Source organism: Phyllostomus discolor, chromosome X (genome assembly GCF_004126475.2).
Source record: "Phyllostomus discolor isolate MPI-MPIP mPhyDis1 chromosome X, mPhyDis1.pri.v3, whole genome shotgun sequence".
In the NCBI taxonomy this organism is placed as follows: domain Eukaryota; kingdom Metazoa; phylum Chordata; class Mammalia; order Chiroptera; family Phyllostomidae; genus Phyllostomus; species Phyllostomus discolor.
In genome coordinates this window covers 16,983,548-17,001,712 of record NC_050198.1, presented here as the reverse complement: position 1 = coordinate 17,001,712, position 18,165 = coordinate 16,983,548, and the positions used below count along the sequence as shown (strand labels likewise).

Below are 18,165 nucleotides of genomic sequence, written 5' to 3'. Positions count from 1 at the left end.
GTTTTCTCCCATGCTAGGTCCATATCCCTAAAAAGAATCCTTACAAACAAGAAAAAAAAAATGAGAGAAGACAAACATTAAAACTGAAATTTATTAATGCTCAAAATTCTTGACATTAATTCACGTTGTGCCGTAATGCACTATCGTTTTTCTGCCTAACATACCAAGCACACACTGCAGCAGCGTCATTTGAGGCTTGAATATAAAATACTTCTTTCCTGATTGGGGCCACGGTCTATTGGGGATTTAGCATTTTATATCCTTCATGGAACACACATACACACACACACACACACACACAAAATCATCTTTTTTTTTTTTAGAGGCTACTACTCACAGTATTTTAAATTTCTTCACACACCAGGACTATCACGCAAACAGTTCCCTGTAGTATATATTCCTTTGTAAATGGAATTCAGAAATAGAGAGTGTGTGTGTGTGTGAATTCTATTGTACTTTTGAATTTACACTCCTTCTGTGGTCTGGAGTTAGCCCAGTAGTAAATTTCACAGTGTTAAGCAAAGCTGGTCAAGGTCATTGTTCCTGGTGGGAGTGACACTCGGTTCAAGCCCAAGGTGGTCAGTGCATGTCCATAGGAGGAAGGAAACGCTGTGTGTTCTAGGGAACATCCTTAAGACGGGAGAGAAAGAAAGCTCCCTGCAGTTGACAACCTTGGAGTTTAGATGAGGGCCTTAGCATTGTCAGTGTGAGCCAAGGTCAGTGGGGTTTTTTTTTTTTCCTTTTTAATCCTACATTCTCGCAAAACCTAGGCAGTATTCAGTGAGGGTTAGCACTCAGGCAAGGTTTTCCTAGGTCTAAATATCTAAATCTCAGCATGAATACAAATCTGAAGAAAGAGGTACCGCACATGTTTGCCTTTCAAGCATTCAAGTCCATGGAAAAGCTCTGGTTTAAAGCCAAGCCTGACTCTTTTACTACTTGTTTATGTAACCAGAAAAGACACCGGCGTTCGGGCTGCCTGTCACTACCAAACCCAATAAGCAATGACAGTGATGGAATCTTTTATGGGCGCTTTATTCAGATGGCTGGCGATCTGAGAAGATGGCGGGTTCATACCCTAACAAACCATCTTGCCTTCTCTTTCCCAGCCAGATCTTTTATAAGGGGGTGGGGGAGGACAAACAAGATGCGATGAGGGCTTTGAGGTTCAGGGGGGATTAGGTGAGCAAAACTGCAGCATTCCTGTTCTCGGCAGCTAGCTATTCCCAAGTTGGGGGGGTGGGCACACAAAAGACCTTGATGGGTGCCTCCATCATGTCCCCAAGCGGTAATCTCCAGCCAGTGCCTCAGGAGGTCGGTTGCTTTTCCCAGGAGCCAGGACAAGCCTTATCTGTAGTTTCTGAAACAAAAGCTTAATATATATAGACATTACTTGCTAGACTTATAACTTTTTACCTTAAGCTAAAATTTTCCAAGTCTTGAGTCCCCTATCATTTACTGTGAAGTCTCTAATTTAACTTTAACATGCTATTTCCTTTGAGACTTTGGAAAAGTCTAGCATACTTTTAAAACATACTTTTAGGTATGTCTTATGATCTATAGATCAGAACCGCAGAGTATATGTTACAGAACAATACAAGGGGGGCCTAAGGGCAATAGACTATTACCGAAAGGAACCCCCCAGGCTTGTTATGTCTGCTGCCAGAGGAAAGATGTCTCTCAATGCCAGAGATTCATGAAAAGGACAGGAAATGTTTATTTAATGCTATACAGACTTAAAGTAGTGACCTAATGTCTTCATCAAAATCCCAAAGTCCCTTGAAACACCCACAAACACACACAGTCTTTCCTTCCTCCTTTGCCCAGTCTGGGGTACTGTATCTCAGGGAAAGAAATAGAAGTCCATGGCTCAGGCAGTACCTGGTTCTTCCCAGTACTCCATCTCAGCTGGTAGTCCTCCCTCGGTTCCTGACACCCTCAGCTGTGTCTCCAGGATCCCTGCTAAAGCTGGGTGGTAGTTCCCCCTTCTAAAGCTGCGGGGGTCCCCACTCTGGCAAAAGCACGTGGTCCTCTCTCCCAGGGCCACGGGAGTCCCCACTCAGCCAAAACTGCGTGCTTCTCCCCTCAATGACTGCAAGGAGGGGGGTGGGTCACCACTCTGCCAAAGCTGAGTGGTGGTTCTCTGCTAAAGCCACATGGTGATTCTCTTTCGCAGGGCTGCGGGAGTCCCCACTCTGCTAAAGTCAAGTGGTTCTCCCTCCAATGGCTGCCGCGTCTGGGTTTAAATCCCTGTGCCAGTCTTCCTCTGCAGCCCCATTTCCGACTCCTCCCACACTCGGCCTCATAAGCTAGAACTCATATCCTTCCAGCTTTACTGGGCTGCCATCCTGAGCCTGGGCAGGCGTGGCCCCATGTCACGGAGCCAATCATCTCCAAGCTCCTACACAGGAGCTGTAACTCAGGGGGCCCACCTCCCAGTTAGGTCTTGGTGGGGAAGTTACTTCCATTCCCCTGGCTCAGAGCACCTCTGCAACTATTCAACATATCTAAGTGACCAGACAAAGGCTATAGGTATGTTAAATGACCATGCCAGAGGGTAGTTGCAAGGCTGTTGCTATGGGAAACAGCTCTCAGTGGCCCTGCTCCATTTGTCCCTTACCCCAACCCACACCTGGAGGTGGAGTGAGGACATCCTAATATTTCCTGGATACCTTAAGTTCTGGACCCCATTCCAAATCCCTATTTGGGGCCCCCCCCCTTGGCTGCACCCTGTAACATATATATCCTCTTATATCTAGAATTCAAGTGGCAACCAATAAGTGAGGGGTGGCTTCCAAGATCATTTACCTTTCCTGGATAAAAATAAATGATTTTAATTATTTGTGAAATTTTCCATTTATACTCTATATTCTCATCTATACATATGTGCTGTGATGTTAGTTCATTACAAGTATTTTGTTAACAGTTGCCTCCTTCTTAGAAAGGAATTACCTTGGGCAGTGGTAACCAAGTCATTGGTCTAAGTTTTGTGGATCATCATGCTACCAATTCGAGATTTAATGGGTGGCAGAAAATAAGCTCTTCCTTTAAAATGCACGTAACACTGTAGGTTTGGCATAAGTGACGACGAGAAGGCAAGGAGTGGCAATTTCATACTGTTAGAGATAAAAAGTTCAACCTAGTATACTCGAAGATCTAATTGGCTTTATTAAGTAATTTTCGAATCAGGCAGCATCTCCTCTGGCATCTAGAAGGGCGCTTGCACTTGTACAGAATGGAGGGTTTTCATTGGAAGCAGGGTGGGGCAATGGCGCTATTAACAAAAGAAAAGGTTATTTTTAGAACAGAGCATCTTCTTTTGGGGGAAAAGGCGGCAGGTGGGCATTTTTATCATGCAGATTGCCTCTTCTTTTTATAGGGGGATGGGGATGGAGAGGGCCCACAAGACCGCTTACTTCTTTCGTGTTGACCAGAAAATTCCAGGCGGTTGATTATATTTCTGGGAGAGGAAGAAACGGCAGTCAGGTCAGGTATTCAATCTAGGTTTGATATCATGGGTTTTAGCACAAGTGACGCCATTTTGGGTGTGCGGTTTTCTCTTTAACACTACCCTAGGAAACGTCTAGAGAGGGAAAGCCCTTGGGGTATGTTGTTCACCCTCAGAAAGGCTTTTGCATAGTGTGAGGATTTCTGGAAAGTGGAAATTGGGAGCTGTGGAGCTTGATAAAAGGGGTGTATGAGGAAAGGCAAGCTTTCCAAAAGGATACATTTTAATTGTGTTGTCGTCCAGCCTTTGAAAACTGTTTTTGCTTTCATAGCAAAAGTTAGTGGTATTGGCTTTAGCTACTCGGTATTAGTTTGGTTATGTGGGTCTATTTACTATATGCAATAAATACAATTGTTTTGCTTGATTCTGGAACAGGATGTTCTAGCCAACTCAGAAATGTCAGGTTGTATATACATTTTCAAGGAAGAAGAATCTACCCACAGATAGTGAAACTATGCTCAAAGCGCTAGCATATGATTTGTATTACTATATAAATATCACAGTAACATAAAAGAACAGTTATTAAAACACAAATGATTACTCTTTTTAGAAACGTCGATTATTTTCAATTTCCTCTGTTGCCCTTCTAGCTCATGAGTATGTATTCTTACAGATTTAAGAAAGACAGTGTAGATGGAAATTATATTCTACGTAGTATTTATGATTTCTGACACATTTACTGCACAGGAGTCTAGTGGGTTGATATGTTATTTTTTTAAAGAGATTTTATGAATTTATTTTTAGAGAGGGGAAGGGAGAGAGAAAGCGAGGGACAGAAACATCAATGTGTGGTTGCCTCTCTAGCACTCCCCACTGGGGACCTGGCCCGCAACCCAGGCACGTGCCCTGACTGGGAATCAAACCAGCGACCTTTCGGTTCACAGGCCTGCACTCAATGCACTGAGCCACACCAGCCAAGACATCATGTTATTTTAATGTCCTGTCATTAAACACTGAAATTATTTATCCTTTTTTTTTAGTTAGTAAAGATCTTTCTTCCAAAGATGTATTTATTTCTCTTCCTTTAATATTTGATTAGGGCAAAATACCGAAAGTGACATTACTGGGTAAACAGGAGTAAAGATTTGTATGTCATGTGATATGTATTGCCAAATTTCCCCGATGTATACTCTTCCCAGCAGCAGTGAGTGAATGTGCTTGATTTAGCAGTCTTTCTAGCTTTGGATTTTATTTTTTTATTAAGTTAATTGGTGAAGTTGACCCATCTTGATTTCGTATTCTAGTATTTTCATTTTTTTGAAAGTTCATTTTTGTTTAGAGTTTACAGCAAAAAGGAGTTTCTTAGCGAAGGACTGGGACAGAGAGAAGGCTACTCCATAGGCAGAGCAGCCCCTTCTTAGTGGGATTTATTCCTTTTAATGAGATTCATTTAATCGAGAGGTAGGGCGTTCAGTAAGGTGGGGGGGGGGAGGTGATATGCAGGATTTTTCCAGGAAACTTCTGGGAAGCAGCCAGGCAGCCATGTTGTCTCCTTACACGGGCTTCCCATTTCTGAACGTGGTGTTGTTTAGTGTTACAATGAGCAAACTGTGAGGCTAGGGGTTACTGCAAGGTAACATCGGTCCCATGTTGGATCGAGCTAGTCTTTCGCTGGTTCCAAGCCATAAATCCACTGGGGATTGGTCTTTTTCTTTTTTTATAAAAATGTTCTATTCTCTCTCTCTCTCTCTCGTTTGAATTGCTCATTCCTATTCTTTTGTTTATTTAGCAATGGCTTAACCCAGCATGTTGGACTTGATATAACTGTCTTAGCAATTTAATAATATCTTAATGCTTAAAAGCATTCTCCATAAGCTGACAGCAATGCTCAATAGAAATTTGGGGCTACTATGATCCCAGATAAACTTTCTGTTGTTTTATTTTTTTTCTTTGATGTATGATATTTCAAGTGATGAAATACAGAGTTTGATAGTACATAATTGCCAAAGACAAAGAAGAAAACATAGGTCATTTGGTTTAGCAAGATTTGTATTTTTGTAATTTTATTGTAATTATAAAGTAGATTATTTTTTAAAAGTATTGTGAATAAACTGATCCTTCAAAAAAGTTTGTAACTGGAATAACAGTCCTGTTCCTTTGATGTTGGATGTTTTCCGTATGCAGCTTTAGTTGAATGCCAGCAGATGGCACTAATTACATAAACAATTCAACAAGTTAATGAAGGAGGGAAAGAAATACAGGAGGTATTTTCCTGTATTTCTTTCTGTTCATACTTGGTATATGTCACATACTCAACAATTATATGGGGGTTATTTTTATAGTTTGTTCTCTCCCTTGATAAAAGCAATTAAGCTCAGTTTATTTGCAGTTAATTGCTGCTAAATTGAAACACCTGATAACGGTTCCTACTCAACATGCTGCATTTGAAACATTTGTCATGAAAAGAGGATTAGCTTATATTCTCATGATTGACTAAATCACATGGTAGGTTAAAAGCAGTCATGTAGACATGTCTTGACCTAAGGATTCAGAAGTTACTTATGAATCATTTTAAGGTTTAATTTTTTTTTTAAAGACACCCATCTTAGACTGGCTCTGTCCCCTTGGCATTTCTGTTTGCTTTTTTAAATATTTTATTTATTCATTTCTAAAGAGAGGGGAAGGGAAGGAGAGGGAGAAAAACATCAATGTGTGGTTGCCTCTCGCATGCTCCTGACTAGGGACCTGGCCCGCAACCCAGGCATGTGCCCTGACTGGGAATCAAACCTCTGACCTTTTGGTTCACAGGCCAGCACTCAATCCACTGAGCCACATCAGCCAGGGCTTCAGGTTTAATCTTTATACTATTTTGTACTGTTCTTTTTTAATTTTCATTTTTTAGTTAAATTTATTAGAGTGACATTGGTTAATAGAATTATATAGGCTTCAAGTGTACAATGCTATATATACAGTGGAGTACTACTCAGCCATCAGAAAAGATGAGGAACTGTCATTTGTGACAACATGGATGGATTTTGAGAATATCATGCTAAGTGAATTAAGTCAGACAGGAAAAGTTAAGAACCATATGATTTCACTCATACATGGGATATAAACCTGAAACTCATAGACACAGACAACAGTATGGTGGTTACCAGAGGCAAGGTGGGTCGGGGATAGTAAACGGTAAAGGGGCCCAAATATATGGTCACGGAAGGAGATTTGACTTTGGGTAATAAGCACACAAGGCATTGTACAGATGATGTATCCTAAGTTTTTTTTTTTCATTGTTTAATAATAAGCATGTGTTGTAAATTGAAAAACATCCAATAAATCACTTTTAGGAAGACAGAAAAAGAAACTGCAGTTAGAGCTTTCAGAGAAAACTGATGTCCATTCTCTCTCCCCCATGCGTCTGTAGCAGTTGGCCAAAGACCTCCGCCAGTGGAAGATAAATGTAGACGTGGCGAACGACTTGGCCCTGAAACTTCTCCGGGATTACTCTGCAGACGATACCAGAAAAGTGCACATGATAACAGAGAACATCAACGCCTCTTGGGCAAGCATTCAGAAAAGGTAGGAACTGCATCACTTTGCAAACCGTCATTGGCCGTCACGATGGCGTGGGGACACTGGGTGGCCAGCGCAGATTGGTTTTCCCAGCCTCGCTAAACCAGCCTTGGGAGGGCCCACGATGCCCAAATGAACAAAACTCACAGGTTTGCCTAAGTCCTCTTATTGTAGAGATGAGGGACCTGGTGAAATAACATGGTTTTCCCACGGTTGCAGAGGTGGTGACATAACTAAGAGATGACACAAAACCAAAGACTGATTGGGAGCTAAAGGCATCATGCATGTGTCCATCTGCTTTGAGAGCGTACCCAAGAAACATCGTTCTATTCCATCATGGCGCATGCTGCCCCAACCCTAAACCTACAGGAAGTCCCTTTGGAGTTACAGCTGTCCCTAGTGCCGCCGTTGTGCGTCACCCTACACGCCCACTGGGAAAATCTGTGGAGTGTAACATCACTCATAACTTCAGTTCCCATTACATAGCTATGGAAATTAAAGGCTCTTAGAGACAGCATCTCCTCCAACTAGGTCCTGTCTCTTTTTCCTCCCTCCTAACCCCTTGTGTTTGCCTCTCCTGAGCATTTATCCTAATTGTAAATGAAAACCCGACTTATGGAACTCATTGTTTAATGTTTGCTCTTCACATTAGTCTCAACTCCCTGAGGATATAGGCTGTCTTTCGTATTTGAAAGACCCTGAACCAGGTGAGAGAATGGGACACAGGTAAATATTTGTGCAATGATGACGACTCTCTTTGCATAATGAAGCGCTAGCTTGTTCATGCCACGATAACTTCAGGCTGACTGGGCGCTCATTTTAGTTCTGGCAGAGCTAAACTCGTTTTAGTTCTGGCAGAAATTGTTCCTGTACATTGACGAGGAAGACCACAGTGCCAGGTAAATGCATCCTAGATGATGACGTGGATTACCGAAGAAGTCAGCGAGGTGTCCTTTCACAAGAAGAAATGGTCGCCATCGAGGAAAGAAAACAAACACAGATTTTGAACTGAGAGCAGAAATTTGGGAGTAATGACCTGTTGATGTATGGAAATTAAGAGACCAAGTAAATCTTGAAATGGAGTTGGAGGTTGAAGAGTGACGGCGACTGTGAAAATGGATTAAAGCCGGTGACTCGGGGGGAATCCCGCAGCTCTGGTCCTGATTTCTGCACAGTGGGTAGTTCGGGTGACCACAGAAAACAGGCTTCAACCTGAGGGGGGCTTATACTTGCAGCTCTTATCCAAAGGACCCTGGTTGAGAGAGGGCCTCCCTTCAAAGGCAACGTTCGGACTCAGTGCTCCTCATCCTGGTCCCGGGAGCTTCTCAGTTCAACAAGGGCCTAGCAGGCACAGGAAAATGCATGTATTCACGTGCAACCAGCTGGTATCACGGAGTCAACAGTCAGATCGCAATGCGAAATACTTGCCGTTCAAAGAGAAGCCTCTTTGGAAAAGCAAATGAAGACCAGAAATGAATGTGGTGGATTTAGGGCTTGTAAACTAAGGAGGGACCGAAAGGAAAAGCTCGTTAGTGGTACAGAGCGAGGGCTTCGGGGGAGGCCTCTCTCATGGACCCCGTCCTTCTGGCAGACTCCTGTCTCCACACCCTCATGCTCCTCAAGTCTCCGAGCAGCCCTCTCAGTTCTTGTGATCACTTGACTAAGGCTCTGAGCGTTCCTCAGAGGAAGGGCTTCCAGCGTCTATTCTCTGACTTGGTACCCACAAAGGTCCCACTTAAAGAAGATATGTCGTGACTTCTCTAATGGGTAAAGTAAAATAGAATCACACGTTTCATTGGCCCACGCAGAATGTACCATTTGCCAGGTTCATTTTGACTCGTGCCTCCAGAGTTCTTCCCCATTCCCTCCTCTCGTATAGTCTGAAAATGCATCCACTTGTGTAGTGCCTGTCTGCTGATGACTGTCCATTCAGTAGCCTTGGCAGCTGAGAACGATCTCTTGAGCTTCAGACCTGCATATCCCCATGATTTCTTTCCATTTTAATGTCCCTCAGGAACTTGAAACTGAATAGACCCAAAATGACCTCACCTTCGCCCTCTTTCAACCTTTATCACCAAATGCCACCTCTGTCTGTATGACCCCTCTCCGGTGAACACTGCCACGACCCATTCAGTTGCCCAAATCAGAAGCTCGCCCACTTGACTCTTTCTTTGTAACCCCGATAGCTAAGCGTTTGCAAAGCTACTTACTGCCTCCATAGCTTTCAAATGCAGTCCCTTCCCTTCATCCCTAGTCTTTGACTGTCCTGCCTTTCTTGAATGACATCGTTCACCTAACTGGTTTCCCTCCTTCCAGTCTTCCCACATCCCATCCATTCTCTATGTAGAATGCAGGATGACCTTCCTAATGACACTATGTTCATATTTCTCACCCTCCTCCCACTTTTTAAAAACATTTTTATCTTTTTTTTAAATTTATTTTTAGAGAGGGAAGGGAGAGAGAAAGAGAGAGAGAGAGAAACATCAACATATGGTTGCTGGGGGCCATGGCCTGCAACCTAGGCATGTGCCCTGACTGGGAATCGAACCTGCGATGCCTAATTTGCAGCCCGCGCTCAATCCACTGAGCTACGCCAGCCGGGGCACCCTCCTCCCACTTTTAAAGCCTCTGTTGGCTTCTCCATTGTTATCTGAAGACAGTGTACACTGCTGTAAATGACTTCAAGGTCTTGCATAATTTGGCCTTTTCTTAAAAGTCCAGCCTAATTTTCTCCTAGCTCTCCCTTCCCCTTTCCCCACCCCGACACAATTAAGTAACATGGAGCTATTTGCATTGCCTCATAGCCACGCTCTGCCCTCTCAATTACGTATGACCAGGTCTCCGTGTAAATGTCAGTGCCTCCAAGAAGACTTCTCTTGACTACTGACCCTAAAACCCTTGCTCCCTGAGCCCTTTCCCATAGTGCTTATCTGCCTACACTGCAGTTAAGTGTTTGCTGGTCTCATTCTCCTTCCTACGAGAACACTGGCTCTGTGACAGTATGCACGTTGGCTGCCAGTCCCCCATAACTGCTTAGCACTTAGCTCAGCACAAAGTAACTAACCCCCAACCCTTTTGGATTAAATAGGTAAATGACCAAACAAGCAGTAACTGACTGCTAGTGTTTTCATATGGCAGGAACTCAACACAGAAGGAAAATACATCTGTTAGGGTGGCCTTCAGTGTCAACTCACAGAAAACCCAACTTCAGTAGCTTGCCTAATAGAGGTCTGTTTGTCTCACTTAATAAGAAGATCTGAGACATGCAAATGCTGATGGCTCAGTAGCAGAACAATGGCAACCCTCAAGTCTCCGCTGTTCTTGGCATTTTCCTCAGGACATATCATTCCAGCCGGAAGAAGAAGAGAAAGAGACAGTGCTTGTATCGAGAAAGCAACAGCTTTCCCAAGGAACTTGAGCGCTGGAACTATGTCACAAAGCCACCTGTGGTTCCTAGGAATTGGGGCGGGGCCATCCAGCAGAGAATGTCAAAAGGCATAGAAGGAATAAACTGCTAAGCTGCCGTGCTGTAGCTGGACAGCATTAAATTCCCCGGAGAGATAACCACTCAAAGCTTTCAGTACACATAATATATTCACGCAACCGTATTTCATGTACAGTGTATTGGTACACTATATTCATGTAGGGTTGTAATAACACTGGGCCATTGGGGTTTCATGGGTTTTCTGAGAGGTTATAAGAGCTGTATTCTCTATTAGCTACTGATACCTTTACATGAGAAGTTCATACCCTATGTATTCTGCGTGTGTCAACGGCACAGAATAACCTTGGCCACAGCTTCCCTTATTATACACCCTTATAGATCTTATACTAGGTAGCTAAAGAACAAGAAAACTGTTGGTGCAGTTTTTTGCATTTGGACCTTTGAATCCACACACGTTACCCAGCTCCACCCAGAAGTGAAGTCACATCCTCCTCCTCTAGGTGTGTGCTGTCCCAAAGGGCAGCCACTAGCCACAGGTGGCTATTGAAATGTGAATTCCTGACAATAAAATGTCAATCGTATTTTCTCCATCTCATCAGCCGCCTAGCACTTGCCCTGCAGAGCCGCGTGTGGCTACCGGCTTCCCTGTGGGACAGTGCCAAGTAGCCGGTGTCCGCCATCACGGGAAACTTTAGACAGTCCTGCTCGGGGTCGTCTTTGTCTACATTCGCCTAAGCAGTTTAGGGCACGTTTATAACACTCACGTACTCTCTTACTTCAAAAGGAGTCTTGCCAAATTTGATAAATAAAAGCGTTTTCAAGGAAAGTGCTTCCCATTTTCCTATTTCCTTGTTTCTACCTCATTTCTTGTGTGTATCCATTTTCCAGAGTCGGTTTTCAAGTCTCAAAAATGACAAGTATCACAGGATATAAACACTTGCTCTTTGGTTGTGAATTCCATAATTTTAAAAGGAGAGATTATTTCTGTTGGTACTTGGGTTATGGAGAAAAAAGCATTTCATATCTTTGAAAATTATCTGTCACCAAGACTTTTTAGGTAGATGGGACTCCGTGGAAAGCATTCTGATAGCATCATTTCTCACAGTTCAAGTTTTACTACTGAACACTAATACATTGCCTAAACTAAAACTTTCCATTATATGGATTCATAACTGCGAAACTTTTGTACCTTTGAAAGCCTGTTTAAAGTAATAAAACTTCAATTCCATTTTAAATTGCTGAATGTTAAATAAAATAAGATATAAAAAACCTAACTTGCAAGATATCATACACTAGTAGGCTGTATTTTCAAGACAAAAATCGAAAACAAAAGTCAACTATTTTTTTTTTAATATTTTAGTCTTCAAGCTTAGGAATAGGTCAGAGGAATCTTCAAATTCTATGCTGGCTTTTATAGGACCATTATTTACCACTTTGTATAGATAAACATAAATACGCAAGTGGGCCTAGAAGGAATTCATCTACCGTTTATGAATAAAAGAACAAGTTGCGCTCTGGGTGGTGTGACTCAGTGGAATGATTGCCACCCTGCAAACCAAAGAGTCACTGGTTCGATTCCCAGTCAGGGCACAAGCCTGGGTTGCAGGCCAGGTCCCCAGTAGGGGGCGCATGAGAGGCTACTGCACATAGATATTTCCCTCCCTCTCTTTCTCCCTCCCTTCCCCTCTGTCTAAAAAAATAAATAACATCTTAAAAAAAAGAATAAGTTGCTTCTCAACTCAATTTTGTAGTTCAACAGTTCCGATGAGGATAGATCAGTCCTGTGACCTACGCAGGCAAATGTTTTGTTTTAACAACACAGATGAGAACATAGATCATCATTGTGACTTGTGTAGGAAAATATTTTGTTTTCCTGCCCCGGTTTCTTAGAGAGTACATGTTAGCATATCACAGCAGAAATGTGGGCCTCTGCAAATTCATTTCTTGCTCTTCAATCTCTGTGAACAGATATGAATTGGTGAGTGAGATAATATTTGATGTGATATTACAAATTATTGTGAGAAGCCTCTAAGGATTAGATTTCAAGGACTGCCATCTGGCTGATGACTTTATGATGACACTGTCACGAGATTTCATTTCCTTATTTCTATTCTAGGACCACTCTTTAAACAAGAAATGAGCATTAACTCCACATTGTCTGTCTGCTTCTATATGAGGGCTTCTACCGCTACCAATGAGCAAGGGTGGCTGGCGCTAGTATGTGAGGTTTCAACGTGGCTAAAAGTTCCTCACAGAAGCTCCCCAATACCTGAACAGTCTCTCCAGGTTCTTAGAAAGATATGGCATGTATGTGAAACTACACTATTCCTTCAATAAGATTGCAGCATTCTCCTGTCCTCCCTATTAGTGTATTTCCAATTTCAATGATACAATGGATGGTTGGCACACTGAAAAATTATTGCCTGTGTTCTCCATCTTTGGAAACCATGAAGGAGCTTCTTGCGTCTCTATTTTTAGGACCTTTCTCTTCTTCACGTTAAAGAAGTAAGAAAAGAAAGGAGAAAGAACTATGGATCCCTATCATTGTGTGCAGCAAAGAGCTCTTCTAGCTAGACACTGCATCTCTTTCACATTCTCCAACCTTCTCTTTAAGTAATAGTTTGGCTTTCTTTATTGGGGGTCTTCGATTTCTTCTTTCTTCTTGCTCCTCTCTTCAGCCAACCATCATGCTCAAGTCTCCCTTACCCTAAGAAGACTTTTTTTTAGGATCCCATCTTCTCTCTCTAGCTGTGCTGGTTTCCCTTGAGCGTGGAATTCTTTGAAGCTGTAATTGACATTACTATTTCCTTTCCTTCAGCTTCTGCCTCTGCCTCGGCCCACTCTGCTCCGGCTTCCCCTGACCCACCACTGTCCTGAAACCAATGGCTCCCTAAGCTCCTCCGTGAACGTTATAATAGCTAACCACCCTGTTTTATTTATTCTCCTGCTTTATTTTAACATTGATCTTGTCGATGAGCTCTACTAGTGGAAACATCCCCTTCCTTGGTTTCCAGGACGATAATATAGTGCAATTCCCCCATTTCTCTAATCAGTACAATTAAGGGCGAAATGCTTGGCACAAAGCCTAGCACACAGGAAGAGCTCAGTATACGCCATCTGTCCTGAACATCCTCAGAATTCCCTCACTCACTCAATGAATGTTTTGATGCCACATATGTGCCAGGTAGGCCCAGTTCTTGGTAGTAAGCATACAGTGGTGAAAACACCTACCCTCATGAAGCTTATATTCTGGGAGGGAGACACTGGGAGACAGACATTGACAAAGGAAAAAATGGAAATATACGGCCTATCCGATCAGGATAAAAAGGGAGAGGTGTTGACAGAGAGAGAGAAGTGGGCAAGACGTGCTGTTATTCCAATATGATCATTAAGAGAAGTCTCACGGAAAGGCTCACGTTTAAGCAAAACCTAAAGAACCCGAGGACGTGAGCCATGTGGATACCCGGAAGAACCGTCTAGGAGGGTACTTGTAAGTGAAAATGTCCCGAGGTAGGTCAGTGCTTGGCAAGTCGGAGGAACCTTAAGGAGACCGGTGGGATAGGAAAGGGGCGAGCAGACAGGAGCGTAGTAGAGAATGAGTTCAGAGAGGTGGTGGAATCTGATTACACTGGGTCCTGTGGGCCCCGCTAGGGACTCGGGCTTTTACTATGAATGAGTGGGGGAGTCGTTGGAAGGTTTGGAGCAGACGAACGGCATGCTCTGACTGACCTGGCCCCTCCGTGCTAATAGACCCAGGGGAAGCAGTGAAACCATTAGGGCACCGTTGTCGTCACTCAGTCAGGAGATGACTATGGTTTGGGCCAGAATAGGAGAGGTGACTGTGGGAAGAAGGGACTGGATTTCACTGTATTTTGAGGACAGAATGCAGAAGGTTTTCTAAGGGAATGGACTTAGGGATGAAAGAAAGGGTCAAAGAACTCTACAGTTTTGGGCAAAAGAAACTGAAAAATGGGGTACCCATTTACTGAGATGGGAAAGTCCCCAAAAGCAACATATTTGGGGAAGAAGATGTAGACGAGTTCCATTTGAAATGCCTATTATGCATCCGGGAGATGCGGAGTAGATAGCTGGATATAAAATCATAAGTCCTGGAGGAGACGGTAGTGACTCGAGATACAGATTTGGGAATTTTAACAACAATCCATATAGGCTCTCTTTGCTATGCACAGCCCCTAAATGTTGGTGTTCCGTTCTTAATTCTCTCTTCTCTCTGTGTCCCCTTGTCTACTGGCTTCAAATACCGTTAAGACTCCTCAGTTTTTACTGGTGTCTTATGTCCTTCTCCTGACCTCCAGAGCTGTACGGGCAGCCCCCTACCGTATATCTCCATCTGCACACACTATAGGCTGCAAAATGTGTAAAACAGAATGCATTCTATGCCCCGAAAGCAATGCTAGATTACCTGTTTTCAGTGTAGTTTAATTGCCTAACTTTATTGTCTCTAAACCTGGAAACCCAATTTTGCCGTGTATAATGTGCACCCACGTTTTTGGCCCAAACTTTCAGGAAAAAAAAAAATCTTCATTGTAATTTTTTAATTCAAGTTTTTATTTTTAGATAAACCTAATTATTGTGTTCCAGGATATTACTTTGCATACAGATATCGTTATTGCTTTCTAGAGTTGCACTTTTAATGCATAAGCATAAATTGAACAATTAAAACCATTTACATAGATATGGAATTAGTACTATTCATGTATAATGCACATCCTTATTTTTCCCTCAAAAATTGGGGCAGGAAAGTGTGCATTCTACACAGCAAAATACGGCACCTTCTCTCTTTTTCTCCCTCTCTCTTCTCTCTTCTGCTGATGCATGTACGAGTATTAAATTGGCTTCCAAATTCTGTGAATCCTACTTCAAAAACTGGTCTAGAAATGACTCCCTTTTCTTCATTCTTATTGTCACCTCATTCAAAGGCTTCCTCATATTCGACCTGAAAGCCTGTGGCCCCCTCTTGTCTGTGCTCCCAGCCATTGAGTCTCTGCACTCACTGACCTCCACGCTGGCCTCAGAGTCATGTGTTTCTCTTAAAGCTAATCTTCCGGTTTCCCTTTGCTCCCAGCATTCTTCCCCCCTCCTGAGACCTGATGGATGATAGTTACATATGTGATACCCTCCCAAAAGCATATGCAAGTTTTTCTGAAACTAAAAATACACAAATAAATAGGTTTTGAGTATACAATTCCGTGATACATCATGTGTATATTGCATTGCATGCCCAGCACCCCAAGTCAAATCTTCCAGAAATGTAATTTAAAAATAAACAAGTAAATAAATACTTTGATTTTTTTTTCCTATAGGGAAGGGAAGTGTATAGTGTCACAAACTTCTGTCTGTCAGCCTGTTTATTTAGCAGGGGGACAGGCCTGCAAACCTCGCTACAGTCTCACTCTCTATCCACAAACGCTGTCCTTTCCCAAAACACCTTTGGAATCCCTTTTCTGGGACTACCTGGGGACCATTTCTCATCATCAGAAGACTGTCGTACTGTTGTATTAGCCACACCTTGTGTTCGCTCAAAAATTGCGCTCAGTGCATGGTTTGCAAATGAAATGAAACAATCAAATATGAGTACCTAACGGCTTTGGGTTATTTCCAAAAATGTAAAAGGTAGAGACGTGCTGCTGCCCTTGAATCTGTGTAAAGGAGGCAATAGGATGCTCCCTGGACGTTCGTCTAAAATACGACTTCTTACTAAGTCAGGGACTGCCTATGATATACTGGTAGCATGTTACAGTCATAAATATTAAAGCTACAAGTGACCTCAAAGCTGCCAGCTCAAACTTCTCAATTTAGGGTAGCCTATTTTTAATTCCCCTCATGCAAAATATACCTTCTATGCCATGCGAAGGACTAAATGGATTCGGTACATTCAAAAATACAAGCCACCAGCGACTTTTTGAGGTACGCTTCTTTTGGCAGTACGAGGAGGAAGTTTGTTTTGGCTCCTCAAGACCGAGTTACAGATGTCGTTATAAGGCACTCCCATTTTTATACTGCTGAGACCCGATGTTCCCAACTGTTTATGAAGCATAAGAATTCGCACCATCTTACAATAAGGTAATATAATACCTGTGTAACCTCCGGGATCCCTGGAGCTCTGGGCCAGGGAGTGTCATTCTCCATATAGATCTAAAAGGTTTGTGGTGGTAATTGCCTGCTTCATTTTGTATCATTTCCTTGAAAGGAATTAGGCTGTTTCTAGCTTGCAGGAATTGCTCACAAAGGGACATGTCTAGAACCATATCGTGGTGGGGGAATTACCTAGTGATAGAGCCGAGTAGCCGTTTTCATTGTCACCTAGTCCCATAGTTCTAAACCAGGCTCACCAGCCCCACAATACAATATGTGCTTTGAAATGCCCCTACCTATGGGGGGGGGGGCCCCGAAACATGGACCTTATTTATAAAAATTGTGTATTTATTCTTACATGTTTAAACTCCAGTCACCTCCAAAGGACTCTCCATTTGATTCAATACACCTATTAAGACTTGTTTTCTGCTGCGCGAAACAGTTTTTGAGCTCATTGATTTGGGTGCCTTTTGTGCTTCTGCCATTTTTTGTTTCACCTCTTCCACATGGGCAAAACTTCTCCCTTTGAGGACTTTTTTTCACCTGGGGAAATCTTTAAAAGTCATTCAGGGCAAGATCGAATGAATAAGGAGGGTGGGGCATCGGGGTCATGCTGTTTTTGGTCCCAAACTGCTGAACACTCAGCATGGAATGGATAGGTGAGCTTGTTAATCACCCATTGTGAAATGGGCAAACATGTCGCAAGAGTCTTCAAAGAGATTCACTGAGGCTGAACGCAGCCTCTCACAATAACACCAGCTGGTACACTCATACAGGGGGGTTCTTAGAGTACTCACCTAGTAGGAGAGGTCTGTATTAGATGGGGCCCACTCTCCAAAAGATAATTCCATTTTTAGGGGGTCCCCCTCATATAATTTACCCATGAAAAGGCTCTAAAATTAAAGAAAACTTATAATTGTTTTCTAAAGGAAACTTGTAGGCCACAAACAGACCTTTTTTTACCTTCATTTATAAATTTAATTTTATAGTGTCTAAAATTAAAACAAATGGGAGAACATTTCCCTTACCTGATTTAATTGAACAATTAATGCTGGCAACAGCATCTATTACATGACTTTTCAGTTATATTTATGTTTTTTATTTTCTTTGCATCACTATCATTCTCCAAAAAAGTCTTTAAAGTAGTCAATAACATATATAAATTAGCTGGACTTTATTTTTAGAAAGGCAAGTTATTTATAATTTATTTGTCCATTCCTAACACTCATATAGTTTGGGGGTGTTTAGGCTTTATTAAATTTATTTATCTTCTAAAATTTTATTCTGGTTTATTCTAATTTCCTCAAAAAAAATAAAAATGGTACTGCCTTATGACCCAGCAATTCCATTGCTGGGAATATACCCTAAGAATGGCTTTATTCAATGTATAATAGGGATTTGTTTTTTTTCTCCAAATCATTAACCCAATTGCATTCCTTATTTAAAAAAATATTATGGAGGATATACAGGGGTGGGAAAAAGAGGTTTACAGTTGTGCTACAAATAAATACAATAATGAATACATAAGGATATAAGAATAAAGCATTCAGTGCACTCATAACTATAAACCTCCTTTTGCTCATCCCTGTGTAGGTATTAGTAAGTT

The 18,165-nt window shown here is 42.3% G+C and overlaps 1 protein-coding gene across 3 annotated transcripts in view; it reads left to right on the top strand.

Moving 5' to 3' along the window:
* Nucleotides 1-18,165, top strand: part of DMD (dystrophin) — a 1,951,120-nt gene that overhangs the window by 1,438,641 nt on the left and 494,314 nt on the right. For all 3 annotated transcript variants that reach the window (XM_036016633.1, XM_036016635.1, XM_036016634.1), the window contains one exon: nt 6,870-7,024. In XM_036016633.1, the coding sequence (XP_035872526.1) occupies nt 6,870-7,024 (155 nt within the window). The remainder of the gene's footprint in view (nt 1-6,869; nt 7,025-18,165) is intronic.